The sequence below is a fragment of the Rutidosis leptorrhynchoides genome, chromosome 3, assembly GCF_046630445.1.
Source record: "Rutidosis leptorrhynchoides isolate AG116_Rl617_1_P2 chromosome 3, CSIRO_AGI_Rlap_v1, whole genome shotgun sequence".
Lineage (NCBI taxonomy): Eukaryota > Viridiplantae > Streptophyta > Magnoliopsida > Asterales > Asteraceae > Rutidosis > Rutidosis leptorrhynchoides.
This window is the reverse complement of record NC_092335.1, coordinates 582,400,355-582,420,079: the sequence shown is the minus strand read 5'-3', so window position 1 is coordinate 582,420,079 and position 19,725 is coordinate 582,400,355. Positions and strand designations below refer to the sequence as shown.

The 19,725-nt window shown below is 38.7% G+C and overlaps 1 protein-coding gene across 1 annotated transcript; it reads left to right on the top strand.

Moving 5' to 3' along the window:
• Positions 1-1,897: 1,897 nt before the first annotated feature.
• Positions 1,898-19,366, top strand: LOC139902142 (uncharacterized). The gene is made up of 7 exons (XM_071884795.1): positions 1,898-2,009; positions 2,261-4,251; positions 4,918-5,571; positions 5,632-6,078; positions 6,155-6,264; positions 18,643-18,688; positions 18,773-19,366. The coding sequence occupies exons 1-7, from the start codon at positions 1,898-1,900 to the stop codon at positions 19,364-19,366; spliced, it is 3,954 nt and encodes a 1,317-aa protein (XP_071740896.1).
• The last annotated feature ends 359 nt before the right edge of the window (positions 19,367-19,725 follow it).

Genomic DNA, 19,725 nt, shown 5'->3' with positions numbered 1-19,725 from the left:
CAACAGTATTTAAACAGTATTAAAAGTTTTAAATGCTGTCATACCCCGTCCTAATCCATCTGGACGAAGTCACCAACATCTGGTCCCATTGCGATGATCGACTCCAAATAATGTCTCTAAAATGAGCAAATGCACAGCGGAAAATTTCTTTCATACCTGAGAATAAACATGCTTTCAAGTGTCAACCAAAAGGTTGGTGAGTTCATAAGTTTATCATAAAATAATAAAATTCTGTAATTTTGATAGACCACAAGATTTAAATACTGCATGGTACAAATGGGCCCGAATCCTACACCCACCTGTAATGTACATGCGATATCTTTTAAATATAGTGCACAGTTCTCATGTACAAAATCATCTTTCATAAATCTTAGTAACCGTACACATATCTCGTACACAAAAATAACATACACATAACCTGTGTATAAAATCATTCTCTCGATACATAACATTCACTTTTCATTGCTTTCATAGCTTGGCTTGGTAACTGACCTTAACATATAATGCGCATAATAATATCCCTAAAACAGAACATCTCGTCTGTATAATAATCATATAAACTTCGAAGTACTAAACACCACGCCCACTAGCCCTTCCGTCTAGTGAACATTCTGGGTGGGGGTATTAAACCAGTTTTCTTATATCTCTTCTGCTTCCTCTTCTTTAACATCAAATCGACATCATAACATCAATCATCTTAATTCTATTATCATAATCATTTTATGAAATCACTAATCATCATCTTTATTATCCTAATCGTTATCCTTTGCATGACCCTCATAACTCATCATCTTAACTTCATCATCACATAAAATCATGTTCATAACATCATTGTCTTCATCATCATTCATCTCTTCGCGTTTTAATCTGGACAGTACAGCAGCCCTATATGCTATGTTGGTTGTCGGTATATAATAGAAACAATAGATGTGTTCGATTAAAACAGACAACGAAGTAATTAGCGTTTGTTATGATCTATTATGCATAATGGGCAGCCCACTTAAAGTGGCAGTCCAATAACCCTAACTATCACGGCCCAAGTTCAACATAACATTTTTATGGTTTCTTTCCTTCTCTTCCTGTTAGTCTCGATCCCACAGCAAAAAATATATAAAGGATTTGGCCAGTTATATTCATAAAGCAGTAGTGGCCAACACATGAGGAAAAGAAAGATTTGTTGGACAGAAATAAGCTAACTTTACAGCTCATTATTATCACAAAGGTATTGTTTGATTTTTCACTTGCAACCCACTAGTAAATTATGAAATGAAGTGGGGTATTTTATCAATAAAAGTTGTCGGCCAAATGGAACAAAATAAAGTAGTAATACGCGAGTATAATAGATGGTTCTGTGTGATGTTTGGACAAGAAAAAAAATTATATATCACTTGCATTAGTATTTAACGTGCCGCAAGAGAACGTTTTAAATTGGTGGTGGCTTTTGGTTTCACAACGATAACAGAAAGTAGGTGGTGGTTCGTACTTTGGTGAGGCTGTGGTGGTGGTTGAATGATGGAGGTGATCGGTTTGTAAAACAGAAAAATGGAAATCGTTTGAGCACTTTAGGTTGGCGAGTAAGTGGTGATTCTTATTCACAATTAGGAGAGAGAGGGAAAGTGAAAGAGAGATGGGTACTTGTGGTGAGGTGAGTTTGAGTGATGGATGATGTTGTCGAGCAGGAGATGGAGAAGAACACAAATTATTGTAGAGTGGTTGTAACAAAACAGAAAACGATCAGGTTGTAGGTATTGTTTGAGTCATAACCGTAGTAGGAATGGATACAAGTAATAAGTTCACGTGGGTTTGATGGTAGTTACAAGATGGTGGTCAGATAACGGTTGAGAGAGGATGATGGTGGCCGTGAGATGGATGAAAGGATGGTGATAGAGTGGCGTACATGGTGGAGATGGTGGTAGCAAGGCAGCCGGTGGTTAAGCATGAGACAATTAGGTGTAGCCATGAACCATGGTTTTTGGTTTGTGATTTGGTTTATGGGTATTCATCTAACTGTTAGCCGATTGTTAGCCTAAAGGGCCTGCAAGCCCAGTTAATTTATTCAAGTAGCATCCTTAGTTGGGCCTGCGTGCCATTGGTTTTGATATGGGCCTGCGTGCCTCTATTTAATATCTGTATGTACTGGCTTTTAGCAATCAATCAATTATCAATATTCAACAATCAACATGGTATCAGACAATTTAGAAAAACCCTAAACCTAGACTGCCGTTCCTTTTCTTCTTCTTTTTTATTTTTTTCTCTGCAGCCGATTGTCTCCTTCATATTTGTGCTTTCTTATTTCATCCTTTTTCTACCACAGCATCGATGGCACCATCTGGAAAATATGATAAACTCTATACCATTACCTATGTTGATCATTTAATACCAATCAAACTTGATCTTGCCAAGATGAATTATTCGCACTGGAGCACACTCTTCAGCAACCATTGTCACGCATTTAATGTGCACAATTTTTTTGAAGCTGCCACCTCCAGCGATCCACCTGATGAAGAAACTCGCAAAGCTGATGCCGTTGTTCTAGGATGGATTTTCTTGACCATCTCCGAACCAATTCTTGAACGGCTATTGAACTCACAACCTAAAACAGCATATGACGGTTGGGAGAAGAACATATTCCAAGACAATAAACATTCCAAGACTGTGGAACTAACTGCAGAATTGAGGTCACTCAACATGGGTGATCTCAATGCCGAACGGTATTTTCGAAAGGTGGAATCTATTTCCGCGATGCTCACCAATCTCGGTGCTAAAATAGAAGAGGATGAACTGGTTACATATGCGATCAATGGGTTGAATGAACGTTTCCCTCATGCACATCACATCATCCTCCACAGCAATCCGTTTCTGAGTTTCAACACGGTCCGATCCACGATCACCCTCGAGGAGATGCAACTATCTCGTAAAAATTGTACCACTGTTGGTGCACACGGCACACCTTCGGCTCCTACTGTTCTTGTCGCACAAGCCTCAACGCAAAATACAGGTACCTCTCATTCGAATACCAACCCGCAAGTTTGTCGTAATTTCAATCGAGGACATTGTCGTTTTGCGGAAAAATGTAGGTACCTTCACCATCAATCACGACCTGCTTCTTCTGGTACTACAAATAATACGCCACATGTTAATGGTAAAACTCAAGCACAGCTTCTTGAAATAATAGTAGCCCAACAATTGTTATTGGCACAACAGGGGAACACGCGGGCTGTTAATTCACCCGTTTTGGCCCCGTTTGACTTTTGGCCTCGTACACCTTTGGCACACCTAGCCAGACCACCTGGATACCCCTCACCTGGTCCGCAAGCTTATTATGTTGGGTCTGCTCCTTATTACATGCCAACTGGACCTACTTCAGTCCCTAGAAAGCCGCAAATTGGGCTCAATACACAGCAACCAGCCCACTACTATAATAGTCTAGCTGCACCACCAACCGCAATTGGGCCTGGACAACCTGTTTCGGCCCAGATCGCCAACCAGAGCTCATTACCCACTATGCAACAGCCCACCAGTCAGGAGACTTTAATTCCACACGCTTTTAGTACCACGACTCTTCCAGATTACTGTAATGCCGGATGGCACATGGACACAGGTGCTTCCACTCACCTTACATCTAACATTAACAATTTGAGTACCATTTTTAATAATTGCATGTACCCTTCGGTCGTTGTGAGTGACGGGAACACACTTCCTGTCACTAATACTGGCCATAGCGTATTGTCAAATATCCACCGACCCCTTTATCTTTCCAACGTACTTGTCACACCTAATATTATAAAAAACCTTATTTTCGTTCGTCGCTTTACACGTGATAATAAAGTTTCTGTTTGTTTTGATGAGTTTGGTTTTTCTGTGAAGGACTACTTGACTCGCCGCCTGCTCCTCCGATGTGACAGCACTGGGGATCTCTACCCATTCACCAACAAGTCTTCTACACCCGCTCAACATGCTCTCCTTACTACTTCCACTACATGGCATCAACGTCTCGGCCACCCCAGCATTGAATCCTTTCGTCGTCTTGTGTCTAATAATTCTATAGTGTGTAATAAAACGAAGTCTCCCGAGTTCTGCCATGCATGCCAACTTGGCAAACACGTGAGACTTCCATTTAGTAGTTCTAGCACGCATGTTACTTCCGCTTTTGATATTATTCATTCAGACTTATGGACTTCTCCTGTTTTAAGTCTTAGTGGTTTTAAGTATTATGTTCTTTTCTTGGATCATTATTCACATTATATATGGGTATTTCCTTTACGTAATAAATCTGAAGTTTTCAATATATTTGTTAATTTTCACGCATATGTTAAAACACAATTCAATATTGAAATAAAAGCCTTCCAATGTGATCAAGGGGGAATTTGACAACACTCCTCTACACCAACTGTTTAAATCAAATGGCATCCAATTTCGCCTTTCTTGCACTCAAACATCTCAACAAAACGAAAAATCCGAAAGAATGATCCGCACCATTAATAACCAAATCCGAACCCTCCTGTTTCAAGCAAACCTTCCTCCAATGTTCTGGACAGAGGCACTTCACATGGCAGCCTATCTCCTCAATCTACTCCCTTCATCTGCCACCGACTATGAAATCCCACATACTCGTCTATACAAAACCCCACCTACTTACTTCACACTCCGCGTCTTCGGTTGCCTCTGCTACCCTAACCTAAACACCAACAACAAACTCGCCCCTCGCTCTACTCCTTGCATATTCCTCGAATATCCATCCAACCATTGAGGCTATCGCTGTCTTGACCTATCCTCCAACAAAGTCATCTTATCCCGCCACGTCACTTTCCACGAAAATATTTTTCCTTACGACTCCTCTCTACCCTCATCTACTCCCAGGACCACTACAACTTCTTATGACTTCCTTGACCCTCCACCAAATCCATTTTCTCGTAGCTTCGCCAACAAACAAACTCAACACCCGAAAACACTCCACCAGCATCACCCACAAATAACACTCCACCTACTTCACCAACCTCTCCACCACCACAAAATCTACCAATCCCACCGCCTCCACAAAACCCCACTACCACCAACTCCACTTCCACTCACCCTATGGTCACCTGTCATCGCGTCGGGACCACTAAACCCGTACAATGCCTAAACCTTCATATCTCCACCATCTCTCCCATTCCTACCTCCTACCCTCTTGCTTTTAAAGACCCTAACTGGCAACACGCTATGACCGAAGAGTATAATGCCTTAATTAAAAATGGTACTTGGACCCTTGTGCCCCGCCCATCTGACACGAACATAGTTCTCTCCATGTGGTTGTTTAAGCACAAATTTAATGCAGATGGGACATTGAGCAGGTATAAGGCTCGACTTGTTGCTAATGGCCGCAGCCAACAGGTTGGCATTGATTGTGATGAGACTTTTATCCCGGTTGTAAAACCGGCCACCATTCGGACTGTACTTAGTCTCGCCATTTCTCGACACTGGCCCGTTCATCAACTAGATGTCAAGAATGCCTTTCTTCACGGTCACCTTACTGAGACCGTATACATGCATCAGCCTCCGGGATTTCGCGACCCAACTCGCCCTGATCACGTATGCCTTCTACAAAAATCCCTCTACTGATTAAAGCAGACCCCACGCTCATGGTACCAGCGTTTCGCTAGGTATGCTCAGCGTGTTGGTTTTCAGCAGAGCCGATGCGACACATCTCTCTTTATTTATCACCAGGGTACAGATACTGCATATCTTCTCCTATATGTTGAAGATATCATTTTGACTGCATCTTCGGCAGCGTTCCTCTGGCAGGTTATTGTGTCCCTCCACCAGGAATTCTCCATGACCGATCTAGGACCGTTGAACTATTTCCTGGGTATTTCAGTCACTCGTAACTCTTCTGGGATGTTTTTATCTCAGAAGAAGTACGCTACCGAGATCTTAGAACGCGCTGATATGACTGGGTGCCACCCAAGCAGGACACTGGTCGAAACCAGCTCCAAACTTAACACTTCCCGTCCACCTATTGCTAACCCGACTTTATATCGCAGTCTTGCCGAGGCCCTTCAGTATCTCACTTTCACCCGATATCGCTTATGTAGTTCAGCAAGTATGCCTCTTCATGCATGACCCGCGAGAACAACACTTTTCTGCTCTTAAGTGGATACTTCGGTACATTCAGGGTACACTTGACCTTGGGCTTCAACTATTCGCATCATCCACCACGTCTCTGACTGCTTACTCCGATGCCGATTGGGCAGGCTTCCCGTCTACACGTCGCTCAACCTCTGGGTATTATGTCTTTTTGGGTAATAACCTTTTGTCTTGGTCATCAAAATGACAATTAACCCCTTCTCGCTCCAGTGCCGAAGTAGAATACCGTGGGGTCGCCAATGTTGTTGCCGAGACATGTTGGCTTCGTAACTTACTCCGCGAACTTCACTGTCCACTATACTCCGCCACGCTAGTTTACTGCGATAATGTCAGTGCAGTTTACATGTCCGGCAACCCAGTTCAGCACCAGTGCACGAAAAACATAGAGATAGATATCCACTTCGTACGGGATCTTGTGACGAAAGGACAGGTACGCATTCTTCATGTTCCATCACGCTACCAGTATGCAGACATCTTCACCAAAGGTCTTCCAGCTGTTCTATTTGATGAGTTCCGCGCCAGTTTGAACGTTCGTAATACTCCCGCTCCAACTGCGGAGGGATGTTAGCCGATTGTTAGCCTAAAGGGCCTGCAAGCCCAGTTAATTTATTCTAGTAGCTTCTATAGTTGGGCCTGCGTGCCATTGGTTTTGATATGGGCATGCGTGCCACTATTTAATATCTGTATGTACTGGATTTTTGCAATCAATCAATTATCAATATTCAACAATCAACACTAACAACAACCCAAGTAATAGTAGTAGTTCGAATAATAAAGTATCAAGTGATCAGGGGTCTTGTTAGGTGTTGGTTCGGAGTAGATGAGAGTAATCTAAGAACGAAAGTGGGTGGCTTTGTGGGTTATGTATTGCATTGCAACTAAAATCAAACAAGTGTGATGATAGTTCTTTCTATCTGTATGTCAATATATAATATATAAATGAAAAAAAAATAAACAGTAATCTATCTCTTCATTCAGTGTATGAAAATTATTATATTATAATAATAATAAAAACATAAGGAACGTGAATTCAATTTAAAACAGTGTTATAATTATAAAGTAAGTCATGTTGATGAAAGTAATGTGTAACAAACACGGCATCTTGAATAATTATTCACTCATTCATTGAATCATATGTGCAATACAGCTGTTTGCCTACCGACACTTTATCACAGACTGAGTTTCGTCTTCCGTTGTTAAACAGTGGCGGATAAAAGTGTTCAGAAAAATCCCAAATTTTTAGATTAACTATATTTATTTATTTTGGTCATTATGGCATAAAATTCGATCCTTAATTTGATAAATAAAAATTACATCAATTGTCCCTCTCAATTCTGGGTAAAATATAAAAAGTTCTAAATTTTAACAAACAGCTCCTAAATACATTTTTAATAAGTCTGTAATTTATAGAACTCATTTTCAGATCACCGTTTATTTTAAAATCATATAAGTTCGTATTAAACTTGTCTAATTAATAATCAAAACGTCTAACGAGTAGTACAATCATTTATTATTTATTTTTAATATATTTTATTTATATATAGTTATGTTTTTAAATAATAATTATTATAATATCATATTTTATTTTATTTTATATAGTTAATTTTAAATACGACAACATATAATTCTTCAAATTATATTTCGAATTATTATTTATATATACATACACACATATCAATTTACAATTAATTGTTCGTGAATCGTCGAGAGCAGTCGAAGGTCAATTGAATATATGAACATCGTTTCAAAATTTTCTAGACTCAACATTACATACTTTGCTTATCGTATCGAAATCATATAAAGATTAAGTTTAAATTTAGTCAGAAATTTCCGGGTCGTCACAAATGCGAAAGTAAATAATGTTCATTAAATCAAATGCTGACTCCACGGCCAGACATGCAGCAAACACGCAAAAACAGGTCAACAATAATGTTGGTGAATCTACAGGTTTAAAGTAATGTAGCAGCACCTGAAAAACATTTATCAGAAAAATAGTTTAGTTTCCTTGACCACGAGATTTTAACGTTTGCATAATCTGAGCACCTGAATACTAGCAATGACCCGAGTATAGAAGCCACTATACCCGCCTTTACCTCATAAAATGTTATACACTTGTTCGAGCATATTCATTGTTCAAAATAAATGCACCATGGTTATTATAGTGGGTGAGGTTGTCAACCTAACAGATCCGTCCATCTAAATTGTGCTTACACCGATGGTATTAAAAGTATTCAAGCTAGAGGCTTTGTGAACAAACTCAGTACACATATATAGTACTCGTGTCAATACAAAAGCATTTGATAAAGTAAGTATAACATCGTGTATTCTCATCCCTAAAAACATGTAAAAAGCGGGACTGTAGACTCACCTTTGAATAAAGCACGGATGACAGACAAAACTTGTACGGTTTACAGCTGAATAATGCAACCTAAGTATACGTATATAGGTTGGTCACTATATGTATCTTAAATAAGGGTGGTTTCATAGTATGAGTTGTCTTATTGCTCGACTCGACGCGTTTCAAAGTAAAAGTCAACTATATCATGCAAGTCAAACAAAGTCAACTGAAGTCAAACCGAAAGTCAAACTTGGTCAAAGTAGTCAACTAAAGTCAACATCGATAGGTTCATGTCAAATGTTGGTCAACATGTCAAATCTAAGTCAAACAATACGTTTCAGGTCATGAATAATCATTTTCACAATTTCAGTTTATCGTTGTGCACAAAGTTCATGAACACGTAGCATACTTAGCACAATATATCATAGTACAAAATTCACGTAAACATGAAAAACTCCAGATCATAAATATACTTAAAATAGATTCCAAAAAGTCTAGCCAGGGACTCATACGATAATTAAAAGTCGGGAATCAGAAGGGGTACATTTGGGGTTTACCCAGTCAGTTTTTGACCGCGCACCGATTTCGTTTTGGCTATAACCGGAGTTAGGAACATGCAATTGATACAAGACCAGTTTTAATAGTTCAAGGACAAGTCAAAGTAACACATATAAAAAATCTAGCAAATTTTGTTTAGCCAATTTGTACAGTTTATTCATGCAAGTTGAATGTTCAGTTTTTCAGCTCAAATAATAATCCAAATAAATTACGGCTCTATTGTGCCCAATGCATAAGGTTTCAGAGATTGACATAAACTAAAAATAAGTCACGTATCATGTTAAAATTCATATTCCTGAAGCTTACATGCTCGTTCAATAAACACAATCCACAGAGTATAAAACAGAGAGCAATTTACAGATTCGATTCTAGTTTAGTTAGCCACATTCGCACGCGATTATCCGAAGATCTAGATACAATTAGCCTATGATATCTGCATGAAAGGTGAAGTAATTTTTGTGTAAATTTCAAATATGCAAAGCTTTAATCTCAGAATTTAACACATTTTATCATACAAGGTTATTTTCATGCAAGTGCTGTATAAAACTACTTTTACACTAATTCAAGCATATCTCAGGTTTTACATAAGCAAACGACATGATATCCTAGTCTAAATTGAGTGTTTTTAAATTATATTTCCAGTGGTATAAGTTTCACATACCAATTCGTGGTTTATCAATTCCAGATTTCTGATCAATCACGAAAACACAACGTTAATTTCAATTAAGCATAACTTGATCATCCGGAAACGAAATCAAGCGAATCCAAAGCCTAAACTCAATAGTTTTTTGAAAGGAATCTGAATATAACATAATAATTAACATTTGAAAAACTTAATTTTTCTGATCATGTATAAACAAATTCGTTTTTAAACCCTAACGCATCAAACAATCAATATAACGATTACAATTAACACGTACGCGTATAGACTTGAGTAATTGACAACATAACTATGAAACTTTATTAAAAATCAGATTTTTAATATTAGGGTTCATGTAAATATACCTTAGATCAACAAATCGTTTATACCAACTGATATTGTTCAATAACATTATATATATCTATCGCAATATCGTATAAAATACTCTCGAATCAAGGTTAATGAAAGCATTTCTACAAGTGATACGCCAAGATATGCAAATTTGTATCGGAGAGTGATTTATAAAGAGTTTTTATGATTTATGACCATGGTTGATCCCGATACAAGTTAAGGTCAATTAGTGTTCTAAAATGGTAAAATAAAGCTTCAAATGTGTTAGGCTTCGTCCAAATGAAAGGAAATCACAAAGAAAACGAGACAGTACCTTTCAGTACATCGGGACGCCGTCCTGAGCTTTGGGATGCCGTCCAGCCTTTTAATCTGGGACGCCGTCCGGATATATGGGACGTCGTCCAACCCTTTACAACGGGACGCCGTCTAGCATTTAGGACGCCGTCCAGAAGTAGGTTTCAGCGAACTTTTGACTTTCTGACCTACTTTCTTCACTTTATAACTCATTATTGAAGACCAGTTTTAGAGAGTACGAACCAGAGAATACAGAGGCGAATTTTAGGAGCAATATTGGAGAACTCCAAGCTCTTGGAAGAGGCTCAACATCAAGGCATCAAAGATCAAAACCTTCTTCATCCAAGAACTCATTGTTCTTGTAGGTTATTTCTTGTTCTAAAGCAATGATTTCCATTGATAATCTGATTTGTATGTTGTCTGTTACCATGATTGTTGGCTAGTTTCTATAATGTTTGTCTAGATTAATAACCGAGGTATTGGATATAATCCTATTGATTGTATGTACTATGTGTGAAAGATTGAAGCTTGAATTAAAGAACCATGCTTATTGATGTTTAATCATTTGTATCTAGTTAATTGATATGTTGTTGATAAAGAGAACTCTTGTTGATGTATCATATTGATTTATAATCAACTTGTCTTAGATTGATTGTTTACTAAACCGGACCAAGGGGTAAATTAGATCAATACGATTAAACGATATAGGAATGAATTGTGTAGAGCGAACGCAAAGACAATTGTTATTTAAGTCTTTGATCTTGTTAATCAACTAGTCACAAACGAAAAGGTCTAGGTAATAGGGAACCCTCACTTAGTACTTCTAGTTTGAGTACTCGCTAAAGAGAACTCTTTGCGGGTCGATTCAGGTGATCAGCATATATCATAGTTATTTGATTACAAACACGAGAACTATAGAGAAAAGGGAACCCTTGATCTTGTAATTATGTTTGCGTGTTTATTTAAGAGAACTTTTAGTAAACCTATTAGATAACTTACACACATAATCATTCAATCAGGCCTTAATAGCAAAACTTACATCCAATACCAAGGGTAAAATATCTAGATGAACATTTCATCTCTTTGATTCAAATCAAACTATCTTACTTGTTTTCTTTGCACTTGTTTTCATTATAAACTTAAAAGACCAAAAATATTGTTTTTACTTTTTAACCTTCTCTGATTTGGCTAAATCGTTAAATAGCCACAAAAATATAAAACTTGTACCTTTAAGTTTCATTTACTTAGTTAATCATAATATAGTTTCTAATTCTAGTTTGGCTAATACAACTGTCCTTGGAACGATACACGGAACTAAATCATTATTTATACTACTACACGATCGGGTACACTGCCCGTTAGTGTGTAACAGTCTTTTTAACCAGTATTTTTCCATACAATAATTTATATACCTGATTTCGCACATCAAGTTTTTGGTGCCGCTGCCGGGGACAGTTTTGTTTCAAAATAGAATTATTGACTAATTTGTGATTAAGTAGTTTCTTAATTATTTTAAATTATTAATAGTCTTTGAATTTTAGACTTATAGAATCGATGCATTTAATAGTTTTGTTAGTTGTGTGATTGACAGATTTTAGGTTGCATATGCCACATACCCGAAGTTCAGATTCTCCATTACTTACACCGCTTACGGAACCTGATAGAAAGCTTGGTAGGATCCCGAAAGAAGTACTTGAACTTTTTGAATCTTCATCAAAACAGGAAACTTTTGATACAGAATCAAGTACAACCAAGCCGAGGTATTCTGAATTTGGTGATCCCGTTCCTCCTCCAAAATTTAAAATGGAAGGAGAAGCAAGACCGGTGGTACCAAGACAATCAATGGCGGCCAAGATGAAGGCAACCCGAACCGAACAAGGTAGTGCCATTACTCCACCCACTGGTGAGGTAAATTTTGAAATAAAAGGACCTATTCTTCAAATGATTAATAACAGGTGTCAATTTGGTGGTGGTCCGAATGAAGATGCAAACGAACATATTCGTCTTTTTCAAGAGATATGTCTTCTTTTCAAACTTAAACCAGAAACTGACCAGGCCATATTTTTAAGACTTTTTCCATGGACACTCCATGGGGAAGCACGAAGTTGGTTGGATTCATTGGCCGAGGCTATGATAGAAACTTGGGATGGTATGTTGGAAAAATTTCTTAAGAAATATTTTCCAGCTTCTAATTCCGCGAGACTCCAACACGAAATTACCCAATTCTGTCAAAAGCCGATGGAAACCTTGTACGAAGCATGGAATCGACTTTCCAAAATGCTAAGAGGTTGTCCAAACCATGGTTTGGATACCTTTCAAAAAGTCTAAATTTTTTACAAGGGTTGTGATGTTGCAACCCGAATTTCCATTGATCAAGCGTCCGGAGGTTCACTCATGGACAAAACCGAGCAAGAGGCTTATGATATAATCGAGAAGCTAGCCGATTATTCTCATGAGTGGCATCAAGAATGACCAGTTACTCGTAATGCTCAAGTCCAAAGCGCCGGTGCTTATGATCACCTTAGTTCCCTAAGTGTGAAAATAGACGGTGTTGCTCGAAACATGGACAAAATCACCAAGGAAATTAATAGTATGAAAGTAGGTTGTGAATACTGTGGTGGACTCCATTTAGGGAAATATTGTGATGCCGGTCTAACAATGGCTCAAAAAGAAGAAGTGGCTTTCATAAGCCAAAGAAATAATAATCAATTTCAAGGAAGAGCCAGTTTAATCGAAACTTCAACAACCCCTACAACCCTCAAGGTCAAAATTCCAATTATCAACAAGGGTCAAGTAGTGGGTACCAACAACAAACTCCGGGTTTTTATCAAAAACCCCAACAGGAAGAAAAAAAGTCAAATTTGGGGAGTATGTTGGAAAAGTTGATTGCCTCACAAACCCAGCTTGTTACAAACATAAATCAAACGAACGAGAAAAATGAACACCAATTTAGGAACCAACAAGCCTCAATTTAAAATTTGGAGAAGCAAATGAGTGGTTTAGCTAGTTTACTTAGTGAGAGAAAACCAGGAAGTTTACCGGGCGATACCAATAAGAACCCCCGAAATGAGCACGCCAATGTTATTACCACACAGAGTGGTTTAGCATACGATGCTCCAAGAATGCCTGAAAATTCTGATTTCAGTGTTCTGTTGAACCGAAATGATGAACCGGTTAAGGAGCCGGAACAAGTGATTGAAAAGGAAGAACGGGAGAAACCCGTAGTGAAACCATATCAACCACCGCTCCCATACCCAAGAAAGCAACAACAAGAAAGGCTAGAGGCCGAAAGGTCTAAATTTCTAGATATGTTTAAACAAATTAACATAAATATGCCTTTCATTGATGTAATCTCAGGTATGCCCAAGTATGCTAAGTTCTTAAAAGACTTACTTACTAATCGGAAGAAAATGGAGGAACTTTCATCCATCACCATGAATGCTAATTGTTCTGCAATTTTGATGAACAAAATACCAAAGAAGTTAGCAGATCCTGGAAGTTTTACCATACCATGTCTCCTAGGAGATTTGGAATGCATTAAAGCATTAGCGGATTTAGGGGCTAGCATTAATTTGATGCCTTATTCATTATATGTTAAGTTAGACCCCGGGGTACTAACACCAACCCGAATGGCAATTCAACTAGCGGACCGCTCTGTTAAATTCCCTCATGGAATTTTAGAGAATATGTTAGTAAAAGTGGGTACCCTAGTATTTTTGGCCGATTTTGTAATTTTGGACATGGAGGAGGACACACGTGTGCCTCTTATATTGGGTCGACCTTTCCTCAATACCGCTAGAGCTATGATAGATGTTCATGGGCAGAAATTGACCCTTAGCATTGAGGATATTAAAGTCACCTTTTCCATTGACCATGCCCTGCAATACCCCGAGTCTACTGATGATCAATGTTATTATTTGCAAATCGTAGACACATATTCAGAGTTGTTGCAGGAATTTCTAGAATTGCAAGGTTCGGGAGAATGTATTTTTGAGGAAGGTGATGAAGAGAACATGGTGGAAGAAGTGGAGATGTTGACCGCTTTGATGGCTAACGGTTATGAGCCAAATGATGAAGAATACAGAAAGTTGGATTTAAAAAATGAGTACCGATGTAAAACATCGATTGAAGAACCTCCCGTTTTGGAACTGAAGCCACTTCCAAGTCACTTGGAATATGCTTACCTTCAAGAGGATTCTACTCTCCCAGTTATCATTTCATCCGAACTCTCTGTAAGTGAGAAGTCTAAACTTGTTTCCATGTTAAAAGCCCATAAACCGGCTCTAGCGTGGAAAATTCATGACATCAAGGGTATAAGTCCCTCTTATTGTACGCATAAGATTTTAATGGAAGATAAATATAAGCCATGTGTGCAAAGACAAAGGCGACTGAACCCTAATATGCAAGAAGTCGTTAAAAATGAGATTGTCAAACTCTTTGATGCAGGTCTTATTTACCCAATTTCGGATAGTCCTTGGGTGAGTCCGGTCCAATATGTACCCAAAAAGGGTGGCATGACCGTTATCACCAACGAAAATGATCAATTAATTTCCACTAGGACTGTCACGGGTTGGAGGGTATGTATTGATTACAGAAAATTAAATGATGCTACCCGAAAAGACCATTTTCCCCTTCCTTACATTGATCAAATGTTGGAAAGGTTGGCAGGAAAGAATTTTTATTGTTTTCTTGATGGTTTCTTGGGATATTTCCAAATCCCTATAGCACCCGAGGACCAAGAGAAAACCACCTTTACATGCACTTATGGTACTTTCTCCTATCGACGTATGCCCTTTGGCTTATGCAATGCTCCTGCCACCTTCCAAAGGTGTATGGTAGCTATTTTTCATGATATGATTGAAGACTTTATGGAAGTATTCATGGATGACTTTTCAGTCTTCGGTGATTCTTTTGACTCATGTCTTCATAATCTTGAGCGTATGTTGATTCGGTGTGAAGAATCTAATCTTGTTCTTAACTGGGAAAAATGCCATTTTATGGTAAGAGAGGGCATTGTTTTAGGTCATAAAATTTCCTCTGCGGGACTGGAGGTGGACAGAGCTAAAGTGGAAGTCATAGCTAAATTACCACCACCGTCAAATGTGAAAGGTGTAAGAAGTTTTCTGGGGCACGCCGGTTTCTACCGTCGGTTCATTAAAGATTTTTCTAAAATTGCAACCCCAATGAACAAACTTCTTGAAAAAGACGCTCCATTTGTCTTTACGGATGAATGTCTTAACGCCTTTAACCTCCTTAAAGCAAAACTCACGCAATTACCCATTCTCATATCGCCGAATTGGTCAATTCCATTCGAACTTATGTGTGACGCTAGTGACTTTGCTATTGGTGCCGTCTTGGGGCAGAGAATTGAAAAACATTTTCAGCTCATTTATTATGCTAGTAAGACATTGCAAGGAGCCCAACTTAATTACACTACCACCAAGAAGGAACTCCTGGCAATTGTCTTTTCGTTTGATAAATTCCGATCATATTTGGTACTAGCAAAAACGGTTGTCTATACAGACCATTCAGCATTAAAGTACTTGCTCACTAAGCAAGATGCTAAACCCCGGTTAATACGTTGGGTCTTGCTTCTGCAAGAATTCGACATTGATATTAAAGATAAAAAGGGGGCTGAAAACCTAGCTGCCAATCACCTTTCTCGCCTTGAGAACCCGAATCTTGAGGTTCTCCATGAGACAGTTATCCAATATAACTTTCCGGACAAAAATCTCATGAAAATTGAGAAAATCGATGATCCTTGGTTTGTTGACATAGCCAACTATCTTGTAGGAGGGTACTTAGAAACCGGTTGGTCACATCAGAAAAGAAAAAAAATTCTTTAGTGACCTGAAATACTACTTCTGGGAAGACCCGTATCTTTTTAGGCATTGCGCAGATGGTATGATTCGAAGGTGCGTTTCGGGAAAGCAATGCACTCAAATTCTTCTTGATTGTCACCGTGGTCCAACGGGTGGGCACTTTGGTCCCCAAATTACGGGGAGGAAAGTCTACGAGGCCGGTTTTTATTGGCCTACAATATTCAAAGATGCCTACGCCGTTTGTAAGGCTTGTGACGCGTGCCAACGGGCCGGTCAAATCACTAAATAGGATGAAATGCCTCAACAAAGCATCCAAGTATGCGATGTGTTCGACGTGTGGGGAATTGACTTTATGGGGCCCTTTCCAAAGTCTCATTCTTACCTCTATATACTCGTTTCCATAGACTATGTGTCCAAATGGGCGGAGGCAAAACCTCTACCAACAAATGATGGCAGAGTTGTAGTTACATTTTTGATGGAACTTTTCTCAAGGTTCGGCACGCCAAAAGCCCTTATCAGTGACCGCGGCACCCACTTTTGTAATAAGCAGTTAGAGAAAGTGTTGAAAAGATATGGGGTAACCCATAAAATTTCAACATCTTATCATTCCCAAACAAGTGGGTAGGTGGAGATACCAATCGATCTTTAAAACGCATACTTGAAAAGACCGTTGGTGCAAATCCAAAAGAGTGGTCTGTTAAGTTAAACGATACATTGTGGGCCTTTCGCACGGCTTACAAAAGACCCATTGGAACCACTCCTTTCCGAATGGTATACGGAAAAGCATGTCATCTCCCTTTGGAGATTGAACACAAAGCGCATTGGGCGCTAAGGGCATGTAATTTGGATTACCAAGAGGCGGGTCGGTTACGTTTGACCCAGTTAAATGAATTAGATGAGTTAAGGCTTGAAGCCTATGACAACTCTCTAATTTACAAAGAAAAAACCAAACAATGGCACGATAAGAGATTGAAAAATCCAAAGGATTTCATGGAAGGGGATCGTGTCCTTGTTTACAATTCTCGTTTCAAGTTATCACTAGGAAAGCTTAAGTCCCGATGGTCGGGACCATTTGTTGTTAGAAGGGTGTACCCTTATGGTACAATTGAAATGGTGAACTGGAAGGGTGATACTTTTAAAGTGAATGGCCACCGGGTCAAGCACTATGTTGTTGGTCCCCTGAAAATCAAAGATGAGGTTAGCCTCAACTTCGACAACAAAGCATAAATCGATATGGGGACGAGTTGGGTGAACGACTCGTTAAAAATGGTTCACAAATGTAAATATTCTGAATTGTGTGTACGAGTGTTTTTAGTTTTGTGCAAAATGATTTATGTTTGGATTATAAACTGGCGGGTATCGAAAAAATTTTTTTGGTCAGAACTGTTTAGTTCATTTGGACGCCGTCCAGACTATCTGGATGCCGTCCCATTATTAAAACCTGGACGCCGTCCCAAAAGCCAGACGCCGTCCCACTTTGAAAACTTGGACGCCGTCCCAAGTTTGAACGCCGTCCCAACACTCTGACTCAGAAAAAAATTACGCGTTTTATACCCTATCCACCCCATTTCTCAACCACAAAAACACATTTTTATCAAGTTTTCTCTGCCAAACACGAACCCACTCCCAAAAACCCTAATTTCTCACTTCAAATTCGTGATTTCTTCTATCAATTCCAAGCTCCAATCATGTTTTCTAGGGTATGGTTACTTCATTTTCACACTTTTCTTTCTCAATTACTTGAATTGTATGTTTATATGTATAAATTGGTGAGAGATAAGTGTGGGGTGTTTGATTTTCATGATTCTTGTTAAGATTAACATACCTTAGTTGTTTAATTACCCATATTGTCTTGATTTTGCAAAAATTACATGTTTTTAGGGGTATGCTCATGATTCTAGGGTTTGTAGTAATTGAATCTGAATTTAAGGTGATTAATTCATGATATTGAGTTTGTGTATGATGTTAATGCAGCTTGTGAAGTGTTTAATTGTGTTGGTGATATAGATGTCAATTTGGCCGGGTCATAATTTGAATGTTCTTAAATTTTTAGCATATTTTTGAATTGAAATGAACTTATGAAACATGTATGCTTGATTTTCATTTGTGTGAGCCTGTTGAAGTAGATTGATGTTATGGGATGCCATAATGTATGGCGTTATAATGGTCCTTTTGAGCTAAAATTGTGAAAATTTGTGTTATGATTTGTAATGAATATTATTAGAATGCAAGTTTAAATGTTATGACCTATGAACGCAACATGCTTGAGTCCTAAGCTGATGCTAAATTGTGAAGTTGTGATTTTCATTTTTGAAAGTGTATTAGCGGGTTTATGTTAACTTTGGTTGACTTTGGTTAAAAATGGTGAACATACGCTTTTGTTTAAATGAATCATAATACTTATGAACTTTGAATGGAATGATTAGGTTCTCTTGCTACTCGGTTATGTTTTTAGCTAACATTAACACAACGGTTTCTATGTTCTTTTGGTTTGGTGTTATTATGTTTTGCAGGGACAATCTAGCAGAAGAGGACAACCAAAAAGAGGGAGGACCTCAGGTTTGGTTCCAACAACATTCATCTTCATCATCTGGTGACGAAGAAGAGGAGGATCTAAATGATCCTCGAGTTTGGTTGACACAGGTTCAAAACGACAACTATTACACAGAAACATTTGAGAGGATAAACAGTAGGCCCATAAATGCAACGTGGTACTTTATTTGGGGCCCATTGGATGAGGCAAATATGCACCAACATGTTTCCCGTTTGCTAGCCATTCCCTACAATAGGATCGTTACCTACGCATGGGAGCACGTTTTTAGCATCCGCGAACCAATTTTTCCGGTGTTATTAAAAGAATTTTACTCAACTGTACGGTTTAATAATGTTCGGGATTATTTGTCGAATGATTTTCTTCGGTTTCGATTAGGGGGTGAAAATAGAGGGATAAGCAAATTTGAGTTGTGCAGAGTGTTGGGGATTTTTGAGGAACTTACCGACAACCAATTGGGTGATTACTTGTGGGGTTCGATTACGTTGGTCGAGATCCCTTTAATGAGATTGCTTATTGGCAAAGAATTTGTGGGCCGAATGCATCTACACCATTCAGATCGAGCAGACATAGGTATAATGAGATTGCATCCCGGGATGATAGACTTCTTCATCGACTTATTGCATGCACTTTCAATGCAAAAGTCGAAGGCAACGAAAAGGTTAAAACGTTGGATCTATGGATAATGGATCAAATAAAACGAGGTTGCTATACTGATATTCCTGGATTGATAGGAAACTATTTTCTGGCCATCGCTATCGAGACACGGAGAGAAAAGCCACTTCTTGGAGGCCACTATATCACGAGGATTGCTCGTCGCTTCGACATAGATTTTAGCCGATTGATGGAGTGTACTAACGTCATGAAACCATTAAAGAAAATTTCTTATATCAACGCTGAAATTCTTATGAAGGATGGAAATGGGCATTTGGTGCCTTTTGTGGCAGGTGGCGCAGGTGGCGCGAGTGGTAGTGGCGTGCAGCAAGAACAGCAGGTAGAGGAGGAAGCAGAAATGGAGGCGCAAACGAACGTTGGTGATCAGGGT

Bases quoted from the DNA above. Each gene is read 5' to 3' on its own strand.
- LOC139902142 (XM_071884795.1), top strand. From the start codon at position 1,898: ATGGTGGAGATGGTGGTAGCAAGGCAGCCGGTGGTTAAGCATGAGACA. The intron at 4,252-4,917 runs GTATTTCCTTTA...ATTTTCTCGTAG, and splicing joins ATTATTCACATTATATATGG to CTTCGCCAACAAACAAACTC. The intron at 18,689-18,772 runs GTTTGGTTCCAA...TGGTTGACACAG, and splicing joins AAAAAGAGGGAGGACCTCAG to GTTCAAAACGACAACTATTA.